General features: G+C 43.9%; 1 protein-coding gene across 2 annotated transcripts in view; it reads left to right on the top strand.

Annotated features, from left to right (window-relative positions):
* The window catches only part of RCOR1 (REST corepressor 1), a 113,232-nt gene extending 97,922 nt beyond the window's left edge, over positions 1 to 15,310 (top strand). Inside the window, exons 8-12 of one of the 2 annotated variants that reach the window (XM_060156518.1) lie at positions 2,533 to 2,727; positions 9,046 to 9,123; positions 9,350 to 9,407; positions 10,040 to 10,269; positions 13,947 to 15,310. In XM_060156518.1, coding sequence (XP_060012501.1) covers positions 2,533 to 2,727; positions 9,046 to 9,123; positions 9,350 to 9,407; positions 10,040 to 10,269; positions 13,947 to 13,988 — 603 coding nt within the window. In that variant the 3' untranslated portion in view covers positions 13,989 to 15,310. Of the gene's footprint in view, positions 1 to 2,532; positions 2,728 to 9,045; positions 9,124 to 9,349; positions 9,408 to 9,908; positions 9,974 to 10,039; positions 10,270 to 13,946 lie in introns of those variants that run through there. The other variant, XM_060156606.1, reaches the window with a different exon arrangement.
* The last annotated feature ends 1,878 nt before the right edge of the window (positions 15,311 to 17,188 follow it).

Below are 17,188 nucleotides of genomic sequence, written 5' to 3'. Positions count from 1 at the left end.
ATCACCCATATCACTATTAACATTTTGGTGACTCCAGACGACCTCCTCTGTAAAATATATATGCCTATACATAATTCTGAATCTGTATGCTTAAAAAATATAAAATCGGATCTTAATATATAATTTTATAACCTTTTCAATTTACTCTGCCTTGAACACTTTTTTTAAATTGAAGTATAGTTGATTTACAATGTTGTGTTAGTTTCTGGTGTATGGCAGAGTGATTCAGTTTTATGTATATATTCTTTTCCATTATGCTTTATCACAGGATATTGAATATAGTTCCCTGTGCTGTACAGTAGGACCTTGTTGTTTGTCCATTCTGTATATAATAGTTTGCATCTGCTAATCCCAGACTCCCAGTCCATCCCTCCCCCAACCCCCTTCCCCCTGGCAACCACAAGTCTGATCTCTGTGTCTGAGTCTGTTTCTGTTTTGTAGATAAGTTCATTTGTGTTCTATTTTAGATTCCACATGTAAGCGGTATCACGTGGTATTTGTCTTTCTCTTTGTGATTTACTTCACTTAGTATGATAATCTCTAGGTCCATCCATGTAGCTGCAGATGGCATTATTTCATTCTTTTTTATGGCTGAGTAATATTCCATTGTATACATGTACCACACCTTCTTTATCCATTCATCTGTCAGTGGACATTCAAGTTGTTTCCATGTCTTGGCTATTGTAAATAGTGCAGCTGTGAACATAGGGGTGCTGCCTGTGTCTTTTCGAATTATAGTTTTGTCCAGATATATGCCCAGGAGTGGGATTGCTGGATCTTATGGCAACTCTATTTTTAGTTTCTTGAGGAACGTCAATACTGAACCTTGAACATATTTTTATGTCAAACATATTTGTATGCATAGCTGTATGTTATTCCATCATTACAGATCTTTTATAACTGAGTTAATTAATCTTATACGGGTTTTTACAGTCTTTTTCCCTGTAAGTAATGCTGAAATGCTGATCTCATGACTACATATTTGTGCACTTAATTTTTTCCATTAGAATTAATTTCTGGAAGTTGAATTATTGAGTCAAAGTGTTCTAGATATATTCTTAAGGCTTCTTTTGGTATGGTATATATTATCAAATAGGAAACTGGTAATTCTTTCTGGATAGCACTCTTACCAGTGATTTATATGAGTGCCCAAATAACAAGATCATTTTAAGGATTAGCTAAATTACATTGTTTTTTGGGAAATCAAATTGTACTTGCAATTTTTAGTAAGCTTTGTTTTGATGCATTGTTATTTATTAGGTTCTTCAGTGGAACATTTTAAATGAAAGAGGCTTGGTTTTATATTAATTTCTGTAATTGTTATTTATATAGCAGTTTCTAATTTAAAAAGAAAAATGGTTAAATCTCAGTTTCTTTACCTACTAAAATGTTATTAAAACAGACACATGGTGGGAGGGAGGGAGACGCAAGAGGGAAGAGATATGGGAACATATGTATATATATAACTGATTCATTTTGTTGTAAAGCAGAAACTAACACACCATTGTAAAGCAATTATACTCCAATAAAGATGTTAAAAAAAAAAACAAAAACAGACACATGGTCAGTAGGTGATCTTTACTGAATAGCATAGCGCTATTGCAGAACATAGCTTATTGTCTACTTACATTTTTATGTGTTGTTTATTACCACTTGTTCGAGAGCTTATTGCTACCATCATGGTTTGCATTGCCTTTTTATCTCAGTCTTTTAAAATATGAAGCAAAAAGCTGAATGTATTTTCAGCTTTACCAGCCAATGTTAATACACTGACAAGATGAAATTATAAACAGTTAACCAAAACTTCTTGTTCTTAAAATGGTTGCCACTAGGATGTTATCCTTTCCTTGCCAAGATATTAGTGCATTTCATTTCCAAAGGTTTTGGTTTTAGAGAAAGCATTTTAAAAAATAAGCAGCAGTCATGCATTTTTAAATGACAGCATATAGTTTTTGAAGCAAGTTACACAGTTGCCCTAAAAGTTGTGTCATCCAAAAAAAGAAACCGAAAAGGTGTATAAACAAGTTTCATATTGAAGTTTTTATTTTTATAACCATCTATAAAGATTTAAAGAATTTAAGTGGATCCTTATACATGTGCTGAATCATTTTTTTTTCTTTTTTCTTTTTTCTTTCTGTGGCCTTATGTCCATCTACAGTTGCTAGGGACTGTTTGGGTAAAATAACTCCTTATTCATAAATGCAAAGCTCACCAGAAGGGAATACAGGTTATTTTTTCTTCCTGTGTTCCTGCAGGAAGCTGGGAGTCCTTCTTGTCAGAGGTTTATAGAATAAGGATGTATCTGTATAGGAAGGAAATGGAGTCCACTTTGAAGTGTTTATTTAGCCAAAGTTCAGTAGCCAATGTTTTTGTCTGTTAGCTGTGTATTAGAACTTGTAGATGGCAATTATGATATGGCGTGGTATTTGTCTTAGATTGTTTGGAGCCATGTTAAGAAAATATGCTTATTACTGTTCATTTGGCATTTTAGTTTTTTTAGTTTGTCATTTATCAAATGTGTGTATCATGCAGGTGCCCCCTACTGAGACAGTTCCTCAGATCAAAAAAGAAAAACATAGTACACAAGCTAAAAATAGAGCAAAAAGGAAACCTCCGAAAGGAATGTTTCTTTCTCAAGAAGACGTGGAGGCTGTTTCTGCCAATGCCACTGCTGCTACCACGGTGCTGAGACAACTGGACATGGAGCTGGTGTCAATCAAACGACAGGTACCCATGAGCCCAGTCCTGGGTGAAGAGTTAACTGCACTTTAGACATGTTCTTACTTCTCACTCACTTGGATGTTCTCTTTCCCCAAATCTCAAAAGCGCATTTTGTTTCTAAGGAATTGGACAGAAGATCTTAGGCCCGTTGATTTTTTTTCCCTTAAATTAACCGTGAAGTTGAAATTTTATACAGATATTGATATAGATACAGATTTCAGTGACTTGTCATAATATGAACACACCCAGGTAACCTCTGTCTGGATGAAGACGTGGAGCATCGCCTCCACAGCCCCTTTATCTACCCTTGAGAAATGTGTCGTTGCCTCAGGAGCCTCACTCATGCCCCCGTTCATTACCCACCTTCTCCTGGTGGGTGGCCACTGTTCTGACTTAAAACCATATGTTATTTTTATCTTGTTTTTGATTTTATATAAACAGAATGATAAAGTAGGGGTGTGTGTGTGTGTGTGTGTGTGTGTGTGTGTGTGTGTGTGTGTCTGGCTCTTACTCAGCATGTGAGATCTATCCAGGTAACAGCCATACTTCTTGTTCTTTCTCATTGCTGTATAAATACCCAACAGATGATCCATTTTACTTTGAGTGGACATTTGGGTTGTTTCCCGTTTTTGACTCTTACACATGATACTGATAGGAACGTTGTTTTCTGTGCCTCTGGGTGTGTTGTGGGTGCATCTTTGTTGGAGATAACACCTAAGAGTGCAGTTGTTGGGTTATCGAGTGTGCATACGACCGACATTAAAAAACAATGCCAGACAGTTTCCCAAAGTGGTCACGTCACTTTATGTGAGTTCTGGTTGCACCACATCAGGATTTCCAACAGTTGTAGCACTGTTGACATTTGGGGCTGATAATTTCTTTGTTCTGGGGGTTGTTCTGCTTCCTGTAGGATGTTTAGCAGCATCTCTGGCCTCGACCCACTGGATGCCAGTAGCGCCCTCCCCTCCACCATGCTGTGTGACCTCATTGTGGAGTTACGGGGGCGGTGGGGGAATGGTCTCATGTTTCCCATTCTGAGGGCTTCTTTTTCACTCTCTTAGTGGTATCTATCTATCTATCATTTATTTATTTATTTATGGCTGTGTTGGGTCTTCGTTGCTGCACGTGGGCTTTCTCTAGTTGCGGCAAGCAGGGGCTACTCTTTGTTGCAGTGCGCGGGCTTCTCATTGCAGTGGCTTGTCTTTGTTGCAGAGCACGGGCTGTAGGCGCGCAGGCTCGGTAGTTGTGGCTCTAGAGCGCAGGCTCAGTGGTTGTGGCGCATGGGCTTAGCTGCTTCGCGGCATGTGGGATCTTCCCGGACCAGGGCTCGAACCCTCGTCCCCTGCATTGGCGGGTGGATTCCTAACCACTGCACCACCAGGGAAGCCCTCTTAGTGGTGTCTTTTAATGAACAGAAATTCTTAGTTTTAAGGTAGTCCAGTTTCTCATTCTCGTCTTTTATGGTTAGTGCTCTTTGAGTTCTGTTAAGAACCTTTCCTGAGGTCATGAAGATGCTCTTACACACTGTCTTAAAAGTGTTGTTTCGCCTTTTACATTTTGATCTTCAGTCTACCTGGTAGTGTTTTTGTTTGTATGTTGTTACATGTAGGGTCAAATTTTTTTTTTCATATGGATATCTGGTTTACCCAGTACTATTCATTAAAAAAGACTACCCTTTCCCTGTTGTAAGGCTGTGGGACCTTTGTCTTAAATCCGGTGTCCATTATGTGTATCGGTCAGGTTTGGAGTTCTGTTTGTCCATTCTTCACCGGTACTATATGGTCTTAATAATACATAATCATGAATGGATATGTGTGGTAGGAGAAGTCCTCCAAGATGGCTATTCCTGGCCCTTGTATTTCCGTATAAAGTTTAGAATCACCTTCTCAATTTCCAGAATAGTAATTCTGCTAGAATTTTGATTGGGGTTGTGTTGAATGTATAGATCAATATAGAGAATTAACATCTCATGATCCATGAACATGATATATCCCTGCACTTCTCTAGATGTTTAGTTTCTTCCAGTATTTTGTCATTCTCTATGAATAAGCCTTGTATTTCCTTTATTAGTGTTATTCCTACATGTTTGGTACATTTCTGGTGCTCTTGTAAAGAATATTGGTTTTTTTGTTTGTTTTTCTGGGGTTTTTTTGCGGTACGCGGGCCTCTCACTGTTGTGGCCTCTCCCGTTGCGGAGCACAGGCTCCAGACGCACAGGCTCAGCGGCCATGGCTCACGGGCCCAGCCACTCCGCGGCATGTGGGATCTTCCCGGACCGGGGCACGAACCCGCGTCCCCTGCATCGGCAGGCGGACCCTCAACCACTCCGCCACCAGGGAAGCCCCAAGAATATTGTTTTTAAAACGCATCCTTTCCTGATCATTCGTGCTTCATGTGAGAAATGGCTCCTCCTTGTCTTTTCGTCTGATTTTGTGTAAAAGTCAAACCCAAAAGTTAGCCGAGCAGCCCAGTGCTGCCCTTCCGTTAGTCCCCTCCCCCCGACCCCAAATGCAAGATGAATTATGGACTGGTGGCTCACTTTTAGTTCGTGCTGCCTTGGATTTGTCAATCTTGATGGCTGCCTTGGCAGGGCTGAGAAGAGAAGGGTGGGGTCTGTGGCCCCGGCTGTCCCCTGGTGAAGGAGGCTGCACAGACCAGGACCCGGCGCGCCCCTCGGAGTTGCGGGCTTGCGGCTGCCACAGCTGCATTCTAATCTTAGGAGAATCACTTAATCTTCCTGGGCCTCTTTTTTCAAATGAGATTAATCCTTGCCTGCCTGATCTTACAGGATGTGTGAGGGCGTCGTAGTAAGCTGCATCTCCGCTGGGAGAGCTCTGTGACTGGGGCTGGGAGCTCCTCTGTGCATTTCACCTTCCTCTCCGAGGGGCCTCAATCCCCTCTGCTGAGTGAGTTCCTGACGCTTGCTGTTCGGTGTCAATATGTCAAAGAAGGAAAGAGACCCTTTCTTCTACAGAGGTGTTACTGACTTTGTAGTATGATAGATAAAGAGGCTTTGGTTTTCAGAGCCAGGGCCAAGAGCAGGAATTTTTTATTTGAAGGTAGCTGCTCAGAGCTGACATTGTTGGAGAGAAGACTCAGAGGCCGACTTACTAAGAGGTGAGGTCAGCTGTTTACTTTCCACAGCCTTTAGGGCTTCTGCCAGCTGCCCTTCAGATGCACATGGCGGTCAGTCACACAGTGGGCATGCTATTCTGGATGCCCCCATGTCTGGTTGCTTGCCAGGGAAACCGTCATCCGATGAGGACAGGAAACCTGACTAACAGCAGCTCAGACAGCGAAGGGTTTATTTTTAACAAATAACAAGAAATTCCAACATCAGTGATTGCTGGCGTTAGTTCCTCTGTTCAGTGATGCTCTCGGGGACCCAGATTCTTTCAGATTCTCCTGCTCCACCATTCTTAGCTTTCAGGCTTTTCATCTTGCTTGTTGCCTCACACTGGACACTGCAGAAGCCATTTTGTCACCTTCGTGTCTGCATTCAGGGCAGTAAGAAGAGGGGGTGGAGGAAAAGCTTTTGCTTTCCCAGAACCTCCTGGACTTTGTGTGGCAGGGCTTTGCAGCCCGGCTCCTCCTAGCGCTGAGGAAATCGTCAGCCGCTGTCAAAGATACAAGTGAGAAGGGGGCTGGGAACGGCCGTCAGGTTAGCCAGCAGACACTGCTGGTTGCATCAGGTCTTTCCGGGTGGAGAGAATGAAATGGTCTGACCTTAGAGAAGAATCACTAAATACCCAATAAAATAGGAAAAAGAAAGTTGTGTTCAGCCAGGAGCTCTAGGTAAGGCACCAGGCCAAGTCAACTGCTTTTTTTGTTTTTTCTTTAAATGCTGGTTACTTTTTGTATCCTGTTTCTTATCCAGCTTGTTGCCACTCTGGCTTCTTTCCGATTGGCATGATGCTGGCAACTAATCCCTATTCTTATTCTGATGAGTAAACATTGGACATTTGCTAATTTGTAAAATGATTAGGAGCAGACACGTAGGTAAATGAAAATATAGAGCTAACTTTTAGTTCAGGATCTGTGGGTGTTTTACCTTGTAGCCCCTCATTCAATCTCAATGCTGCTTTATCCATTGATTTTAGAGGGAAAATGTATGTGTTGAACAGGTTGGAAAATGCCTGTTACTTAATCACTTAATCACAATGCGATACACACACGCGCACACACACACACACGCCCAGCTTTGTAACATACATACATATATATATATATATATATATATATATATATATATATATATATATATATATATATAAAACTAGCTAGAAGGAAGAGAGTAACTGGAATGCCAAGGGGGAGGGGATGGGTTGGGGGGGGACATGAAATTGAATATGTGTTCTAGTGGACATACCCCTGACTTTTTTGTGTGTGTGTTCTAATAAAACTTTATTTATAAAAATAGCCAGTAGGCTGGATTTGGTATGTAGGTCATCGTTTCCCAACCCCTGCTATAAATGAAACAAGGTTTACCATGAATACTAATTATGAAGCTCAGTTATGTCTAGACCCCTGACTTTTGAGAATTTGCTCATTCCCTGTCAGAAGTTTCTAGGCCTAGTTTTCGGAATTCAGGGAGCATAATCCGAGTGCCTTGCAGTATTTTGTGGGTATTTTGTGGGTTCTTGGTAACCGTGAGCTCTGAGAAGAGTCTAAGATTGTGCTGTTCAGTGTGGTAGCCACGTGTGGTCTTTAGATTTTAGTTCGGATTAATTAAAATTGGAAAAATTAAAAATGTGACTCCTCGGTTGGATAAGCCACTTTTCAGGTGCTTATTAGCAGCGTGTGGCAGGTGGCCGCCCTGTCAGGCAGCCCAAGTTCAGAATATTTTCATTATCAGAGAGAGTTCTGTCAGCTTATGCTGGTCTGAGAGCTTGGAATTACTTACTGTGAGTAAATTTCAAGTATTTTCTTCTGATCTGTACCTTTTCAAAATAAACTAAAACAAATTTCAGTAAAGCAAGGTCCTGGTTTTTGGTTTTACTGTAGAGTGAATTTTGTGCATGTTTCCAGTATTTTTCTTTTCAGTTGTTTTTATGTTCTGATGTGGCATCGTTACAAAAGATTTGGAGTAGACTGTATTTCTGGCAGACTTTGAGGCCCTTGGTAAGGGCAGACAGGGTCAATTTCTGGTCCTTAGAAGTGCTGGTCTTATTTACTTGCCCACTGGTCCCATAGCATAGAAAATTTTCCTGTACCACCCCCCCCCGACCCCTTAAACCTTTTAGAAGAAGTAAAACAAAGGAGGAAAGGATCTGTGAAACTGGAAATCTGTGAAATGTAAGTCATCAAAAGTGGGGTTTTAAAAAATTGTATAAGTATAAAAAGTTTTTTTTTGAAGAGGAGAGAGATTTACCACCATCTCCACTCGTCTCCCACCCCTTCCCTATCTCTAAAATTTCTGCTTTTCTTCCTTTGCCTTAATAGGATTTCTGCTTTCAAGGGCACCTTCTGCTCATGAATATTTTTGATGTTTTACTTGGGAAAATGAACGTGTTCCTCTGCTTGCTTTCTTATTTGCTCAAGTGATTATTCAAGAATGAAAAATGATAGGGCCAGAGTTCCCCTAGTGCTAGGCACAGAAACGCCCCTCTGCTTAGAGTTGAGAGAAGGGCCCCCTCCTGTGACCCAGCTTGCTCAGGAGCGAGTGCAGAATTAAAGAGCAGCTGTGGAGTGATTGAGTGGTTTGTATTTATTGTTTGTGTCTTTCTTTTGATTAGGCAAGGACAGTGAAAGGTCCACTGAATCAAAGCAAGAATGTGGGAAAGGTAATTTGTGAGAAAATGAAGTTACTGTTGCTCAGAATTAGCCTTGTGGAAACTGACATACTGCTTTCTTTTCTCCTCCCCGTTAAAGAAGCCTGCAGGTGGGGCTTCTGCCCTTCGTAGCGTCCGTGCGGGGCTGGGGCCGTGGGGCTGTCCTGCCTTCACTCTGCCTGCGCGCTCTTCAGCTCAGCGCTGTGTGGTGGGGGCCCAGGCACTGTCTTCTGTGTCAGGCCGCAGTCGTGCGTTCTGTGGCCCCGGTCGCCTGTGCCGAGCTGGCGCCTTAGGATCGTGTGCGCAGGCGCCTTTTTACCACCAACCCTTCCGTCTTGGTTGTCTCTTGTCCGGTGCCCTAAGCAAGTCAAGTAAAGAACTTAGTGAGCTGCTCTCAAAGGATACCATAGGGACCTCAAATTTGGGCTACCTTACAGGGTAGGAACTTCTTTCCTCTTGGTTTTTTGTTTCTTTTAGCGTTCTCAGTTCTCTCTTCTTTTCATACCTTTATAAAAGTGTTTCATTTTAAAAATGAAAATCTTCTTTCCCTTAGATTCAGAATATTAAACAGACGAACAGTGCTCTAAAAGAAAAACTTGATGGTGGAATAGAACCATATCGACTTCCAGAGGTAGGATTATGTTAACATCATCTTTGAAGTCACACTTGAGTTTATGTGTTTAAGAATTTACTGTCTGTGTCTCCAGTACACATCTCTTAGAAGGAAAGGTGTAGATACAACTTTATAAACCTAGTTGATGTTCAAATTATGATATGAGAAAAAGATTCATTAATCCTCATAAGGACATACTCATCTCTAAAGGTACTATGCTAATAGGACTCATTTGAATACCCAGGTCATTCAGAAATGTAACGCACGTTGGACCACAGAGGAGCAGCTTCTCGCCGTACAAGGTAGGAGGAAGTTCTTATAAAATAAAGGTTTAGGAACAGCAGTCGCTTTCAGGAAAAAATTACACCCCATCCTGCTCCCAGCACATCATTCATGTTGAAACAAATTCTTGGAGGATTACGTCCTTCTAGTGGGCATCATTTTAGCTAAATTACTGCATTCTCTTTGGGCTTTACTTTTTTCCTTTCCTATGTCTCACAAGATGTAAAAATTAATCTGGAAGCCTCCGTGTTTAAAGGTGTATTTCACTTTAGCAGCTCCTCGTTGGGTTCTGAGTAGTCAGGAAGTACAACTCGCGTGTTGGGGTTGTATAGTTGGAGGTGTTCTAGTCCTGGGGACCCTGAAGAGGCCAGTGTAGGATGTCCATGGCATAGAGTAATTGCTGGGTGACTTCAGTTACCATGCGACATACGTCAGGGAGGTACAGACTCTGCGTGACAGGGTCACACGGAGTGTCTCTGCCAGTCATCCACACTGGACTCTATACTACTCTTTTCCATTAGTGCGCTAAGATAGTACCTGCTGTTGAAAGCCTCTATGTTTCCTTATCTGGATAAGGGGTAAGTCTCAATTGTGTGTGTGTGTGTTTTATTATTTTTGTCGTGTTGAAAAAAATGCTTTCTTACATCCTTAGCCATCAGGAAATACGGCCGAGATTTTCAGGCAATCTCAGATGTGATTGGGAACAAATCAGTGGTACAAGTGAAAAACTTTTTTGTAAATTATCGACGCCGCTTCAACATAGATGAAGTTTTACAAGAATGGGAGGCAGAACATGGGAAGGAAGAAACCAATGGTCCCAGTAACCAGAAACCTGTAACGTCCCCGGATAATTCTGTCAAGATGCCTGAAGAGGAAGACGAGGTAAGTCTGAAACAGTTGATCTCTGCCAGATTCATACTCAGTTCTCCAGTTAGTGTCTTCATTGATGACCTTTTCCAGCTGCAGAAATACTGTTAGGTTTCAGCTATGTCAGTAACTTGATTTTTACCTGTAAATACCATAATACATGTGTTGACTTCAGTCACTTTTTGGTCACTACGTATATTATTCACATTTTAATTTCTGGACAAATTCTTAATTCCATCCTGGTTTCCTCCGGCCACAAAGTATTCCACATTACCAATATTTCCTTAAATACAATGACAGCTTTGCCCTAAAACCGTAAGTTAGAAGTGCCTTGAGTATCAGTAAAGCTCAGTCGTGTGAAATGTGCTGTCATCTCCTGTGAGGTTTACGGGCGCACCGGGGAGTCTGCAGGTTCCTGGTCTGTCTGCTTCCACATCCGCTTGCCGTGCTGCTCTTTGGGGCTGACCTGCTGGAGTACTGATGGGGACACTTGTAGGTCCTGGGTTGCATGGAGGCTGCCATCCTGGTCGTCTCCTAGGTGGTGGCACGGGTTTCATCAGCCCGGGCAGCGGAGGTCGGGATGGGGGAGATTGTGGAGGCTGCCCCTCCCTCTGCACGTTTACCTCCCCCCTCCCCCCACCCACGGATGCTGAGGCAGGGCTGGGGGCCAAGAGTTCATTGCTGCTGCCTTTAACATTTGCATTTGCTCACTGACATGGCAATTTAAGGGTTAATTTGCTTATCACTTTCTCATCAGCGTCTTCCCCAAATGAGGCAGGAGTGGTTTGGAGTTACCTCTTTTGTATTGCCCGTGCTGCCCTTTTCCCCCCGGGGGAGAGCCGTGTGAAGAGGACACCCAGCGAGTGGCTTTTGCAGGCCTGTCAGGAGATAAACACTAGTTCTGTTAAAATTAGACTCGTTAGAGCCTTCTACCAGAAAATCTTTGTAGTTAAGAGTACAAAACCTATAGTACTGACAATGTGAGTGGGGTCCTTGAGTCACACCCAGGCACGGCCTGCCCATGGAGCAGGAGAGCACATGAGCACAGCAAAGGTGTTTTTCTCTGTTGGCAGTGATTTTTGTCTGTGTGCTAATTTCCCCTTTAGCAACAAATTAATTTCCCTGAAGTCCTGGACTCAGTTTAGGAAGCGCTGAAAAGATGAGGATTACTGGGGAAAGAACGTCAGAATTTGCGAGAGTGAAAGCTTTCTTCGCAGTATGTTTTCTGACTTAAGTCCCAGGAAGCAGAAATAATAGGAAACTCAGATTACCTGCCTCTCAAATTTAATCAAAGCCAGCTTCAGCAGGGTTAGCATAAAAAATGAGATAGTAGATTTAGGACCCAGGGTCATGATTTTCTTAGGCCTGGCTCTTTGACTGACTGGCTTAGGCTAAGTCAGCTACATTTTCCTCGTTTCTTGTTGGTCCAGAAGTTCCATCCTTCATGGTCCGCTTGCGGTGCTGATGGCACATCAGAGTCCCCTCAGCCTGTCTGCCTGGCTCGGCCATAGCTGGCCTCCCCCGCCCAGCAGCACGTCTTCTCTCTCTCTGATGGCTGATGTTCCCTGTGTCTGTTTACCCAGCCTTCTCTTCAGAAGGAATGGGATTATCTAACTCAACCCGAATATATAATCTTTATAGCTCCTTTAAAATTTTTTCACTTCTTTAGTCATTTAAAACTAACTCACTCTCTCTCTCTCTCTCTCTAACACACACACACACACACACACACACAGACGTGCACGCATGTGCATGCCTATATTTCCTTTTCTTTATCCCTTTTTATTTATTTTGTTATTTTATACATTTATTTTATTTTATTTTTATTTTTGGCTGCGTTGGGTCTTCGTCGCTGCGTGCGGGCTTTCTCTAGTTGCGGCGAGCAGGGGCCCCTCTTCCTGTGGTGCGTGGGCCTCTCAGTGCGGCAGCTTCTCTTGCTGCGGAGCACGGGCTCTAGGCACGCAGGCTTCAGTAGTTGTAGCTCGCAGGCTCACTAGTTGTGGCTCGCGGGCTCCAGAGCACAGACTCAGTAGTTGTTGCGCACGGGCTTCGTTGCTCTGCAGCATGTGAGATCTTCCTGGACCAGGGATCGAACCCATGTTCCCTGCACAGGCAGGCGGATTCTCAACCACTGACCCACCAGGGAAGTCCCTCCCTTTCTTTTTATGTTTCTTATGGTACCAGCCCTCCTGCTTCACCACCCTGGTTTTCTGTTCTCCATATGTTAGTTTGCAGAAGGAAATTAATCTGTAAGGACCAGCTGCTTCTCTGTGTCCACCAAGGGCCTAAGGGAACTGGTTAATTGTCTGTCTAATCAGTGCTCAGAACTTAGTGTCCTTGTAATTTCCCATTCTTGTTTATCCTTTGGAATCCAGCTGCTGAGAAAGATGTCTGCTGGTGTCCTGCCTGCCCTCGGGTTTTATGTATTTATGCAGTACAGACAGGGAGGAGGCCATCAGATTTGAGAAGTTCTGGAAACATAGCGGTCTGGCAGCTGCGGGCTCTCTTCCTTCAGAGCTAAGGAGGGAGAGCAGCCCAAGAGGGTTGAGCTTTTGAGACTCAGAGTTCTCTGGGGTGGCCAAGGATAGAGTATGGGGAGGTGTCAGAAAAGCACAGAGGGATGCTAAAAGTGACTGAATTGGAGATACACATTCTCGCTTAAAATTATAGAGTGATTGAGTGTATTACTAGTGAGGAGAAATCTGATTTGACTAACGGCCGTTCTCATAAATTGGGATTTCACCTGAAGGCGCAGCTGCTTTCAGATTCTGGACTCTTATCTCAGCTGTTTCCTTAGAAGTAAGACACCACGGGGGTAGCAGTGAGCTCTACGACTTTTAGGCTTGGGTCTGGAAGTCAGTCTTAAAAAATGAGAGTAGAGAGTTAAGAAATGCCTTTGAAGCTTCTAAGGAGATCCCGTGATCTTTGGTATCGTCTGTACCCCAGCGTGTTCTGGTGGCTGTTTGCTGAACGGGGCAGGCACCATGGTGTACCCTACGGCGGGTCCTAGGACACCTGAGTGTTGCTGTTTGCCAGGCACTGTGCCGATATGCCCTTTGCAGGGATTCTTATTTAATCCTGTGAAGTAGACATCGTTATTATGTATATTCTGCCGATGAGGAAACTGAAGCTCAAAGAGAAATGATACCTCGTCCAAGGACACACAGCTAGAAAGGACAGAGCCAGGATTTGAACCCAAGACACGTGGCCACAGGGGCCACACTCTCGCCCTCCGTCCGCCCGCCTGGCCTCAGCACAGGCATTGCCTCGGGGCCCTGTGTTTGCGGGGCAGGGTGGGTTGGGCTGCACCAGACCGGAGTTAGCAGTTTATATTGTTTACCTGTCTTTTTTTAAAGTAAATGTATTTATTTTATTTTTGGCTGCGTTGGGTCTTTGTTGCTGTGCACGGTCTTTCTCTAGCTGCAGCCAGCAGGGGCTACTCTTCTTTGCGGTGCACAGGCTTTTCATTGCGGTGGCTTCTCTTGTTGCAGAGAACGGGCTCTAGGCGCGCGCACGGGCTTGGTAGTTGTGGCTCACGGGCTTAGTTGCTCCGCGGCACGTGGGATCCTCCCAGACCAGGGATCGAACCCATGTCCCCTGCATTGGCAGGCGGATTCTTAACCACTGCGCCACCAGGGAAGCCCCCTATATTGTTTACCTGTCTTTGATTCTGCTTTTTCTCCTCTTCTCAGGCTGCTTCTGTTCTTGACGTCAGATACGCATCTGCCTCATGAGAAACTCTGGTGGCTTTGAGCACTTGGTATGGACGACTGTGTTATCCAGGATTCAGGTATCACAAGACATCACCTAGCCATCTGCATCACATCTCTGTGGACAAGCAGCTATTACCAAAAAGGCATACACTTCCAGTCCTGTGCTACATCTGCCTTAATTCTCTGCTCGTTCCTCCGTGTTGGCGCCACTTCCCGGAGAGCTCTTTGCGTCTCTCGCTCTGCCTAAGTGAGCGGGGTCCCATGGCCTGCCCGCCTCCTGCGACCCTGGGGACCACTGCCTCAGTCGGAGCCCCGGCCCACCAACAGCAGCTCTTCCCTGTCGGCGGCTTCAGAACAGGTAGTCGACTTGGAAGGCGTGACTCTGTTCCTGCATGGCCTGCAAGCTCTACTTTGTGCATAATGTAATTTTCAGAGTAACTGTGACCCCATTGGCCTTCTAGGAAGTTTCCCTTGTTCTTTTCTGAGGCATCCACCTAAGTGATATCATGCTTCTTTGGAAATCACGATATATTGGCAGACTGCATTATAACCCTTATCGTGCCAAACAGCCTGACGCAACTCATATTTCCCTAAATGTCGGTATAATTATGGTTTATAAATCTAGTTGGCTGCAGTCTCTCCCTTCTCCCTTCCCGCGAGGTAGGAAGCTGATTCACAGCACCTGTCCTTGGACACTAGCTCAGAGGGAACGTGGACGCAACACTTCGTGCCGTCAGCTTGCAGGTCGTCACGCCAGGATGGGCGCCACCCTGTCTGTTCCTGACCCCCCACCCGCACCACCGCCCGACTCCAAGAGATTTGGTCTATACCACTGTACCTGGTGCTTGTACATTGGAATTGGTGCCTTCTCCTTTTGGCAACCATGTTTTCAACCCTTTTTCTGTTTCGGTGTCTTATTTCTTCTTTAAAGTTTATTGCTTGCCAAAGATGACATCATTGAGATTAGGAGACAGGGGAGAACTTGCTGCAGGTTCTTGACAGTGTGCAGATTTTAAATGTCAGGTTAGGGCAATAATAAAGGGTATTGGAATAGCTGGTGATGGTTTTATAAAAGCTACATGCTGTTTGTTCCCCGTCCTGTTGGTATGCCTGGCCTTTCACATGTCACTCCACATAGCCTCTGTGTCCGTCATGTACTGATGTGACCACATGAGCACCATCCTCTCTCAATATTATATCGATAGTACAGGACAGAGACGTGATCAGTTATTGGCTCTAGTGAGACCAAGATGGAAAGAAACAGTCTGCGAAGTGGTATGTAATGCCTTTGGTTGGACTGGGAACAATTACAAATGTTTAATAAATGTTTAAAACTTCCATAATCACTTTTATTCTCTTGCCAGACCGTGGGCTTTTGAGGGGTTGAGGGTAGACTGCGAGGTGTGCTCTAATGTGACCCATTGCCCATCCCACGGTTGGTTCAGCCTGCACTAAATGTGTTGAAGGAGCTTTTTTGTTGTTGGTTTTTGCATCATTTAAATATTTTTCGTGCTTTCAATACCAAAAAGAAAAAAAAATTGCAGATGCTTTAAGGCATAAACAGAATTCTTAAGAATTTGAAATATGCAATTAAAATTTGATGTGTTTTGCCTCCCAAGCACCTTGGCTTTTTTTTTTTTTTTTTTTTTTTTTAAGTCAGCTGGTTTTCTCTTTAGGAAGAGGTCAGCAAGGAACCTAGATTGTTTGGAATTGTACTTCTTTTTTTGAAATCTGGAGAAAGGTCATTCGAAAGGGGAGTGAAATGGGACTTTGCCGGTTTTCGACTCTTGTCCCTGCGAGAGGTGTCTGTTGATCAGGAGCTGGTGAAGAAGAGCGTGAGAGGGGCTAGGGGCGTCACAGCTCGCCGCTCCCATCTACACGGGCCGGCACGGTAACACTAGTCACAGCGTAGGGCTCATTCTGTTTTTATCATGAGCCTGCTGCGTAATTGGAAAATGGCAGGAAAAACGTGGGTAAGAGGCGGCATAAGTTTTGCACGTCGCTTAAAGGGGACACTAGGCCTGAAAGAAGATTTCACTTCTCCTTGCTTCTTCTCGAGACCTCCTTCCTCTTAACGGAAGCAGTAGGCAATTTGCTGCAGTGGTTTCCCTGCCAGTAGAGCTGCTGTTCCTCTCTTCACCCCAGGCTATTTTCCTTAAGAATCGATCCCCTTTGGCAGTGCTTGAAGGTTTGGTGCTGGGTCCTGTGTGGCGCGGCAGGCATCCCAGCAGTGCCAGGCCTCTGTCTGTGCTCAGACATCCCCTTACCTGGTTCCTGGCACCAAGTGGGCCCCAGTCCCGGAGAGTCACGTGCTGGAGTACTTGCTCTCACAGCAGCTGAATTGCGGCTTTCTCTCCGAGGGGGAGGGGCATGTCGCTTTCACTTGCCAGAAGGAAAACAGGCAGTTGTCTTTGCCCAACGGCCTTCATTGTAGTCTCATGCGTAAGAGAGCACTGTGTTTTAAACCGTTTCATTACACTGTCTTTGCAATGATGTTGTAAATGCAAGAAATCACTTAGCTTTAGAAGCCAAGTGATTTGGTCTTATTTTACGGGAAGACCCTTTTTAACATATCAAGACTTCGGTGCATCAGCAGGCTGTGTTTGGATGTGTAAGGCGGACACAGTGGCAACTGCTTTGGATGCAATGTTCACTTAAGCTTTGTCTTCTTAAAAATTATCAATGTGAATGTCATAATTATATATATTTTTTGTGGAAAATTTCTCCTAAGTATAAGTTATTGTGCAAAATATAGTACCATTGAAGCAAATGATAGTTTAACTTTTAGTTTAGAAATCCTAAAAGATATAAGTTGTATTGCATATGCATTAAAAGTTTGTTTTATTTAATTTTATGTAGATGTGTAAAGTGTTAGGTAAAATTTTTTTTCACGTATTCAAACACCTTGTTACTTGAATATTGTGTTGACTGGTCATAAGCAGTGATGGATTCTGTAATATAGGTCTTTTAACCAGGAAGCAGCCCTGCCTCAGTTGTGCTGATCAGGTGAGCAGTGGTGCAGGTCGGTGCTGGTGTCAGCAGGAGCCTGAGGTTAGTGTGACCCCCTCCGCGCCCCGCTTCCCCCGTGTCGTCTTGGTACATTTCGTGCCTACCAGACACCAGGTCCTCAAGGTGGCTTTTGATAGTCATAAACCTCTAATCAAAGATGAAAAAGAAAAAATAGTTGAGTTTTAAAAGCTTACTGTGGTGGACTAATTAAG

This window comes from Lagenorhynchus albirostris, chromosome 1, assembly GCF_949774975.1.
Source record: "Lagenorhynchus albirostris chromosome 1, mLagAlb1.1, whole genome shotgun sequence".
Classification (NCBI taxonomy): domain Eukaryota; kingdom Metazoa; phylum Chordata; class Mammalia; order Artiodactyla; family Delphinidae; genus Lagenorhynchus; species Lagenorhynchus albirostris.
This window is presented reverse-complemented; position numbering and strand designations above follow the sequence as displayed.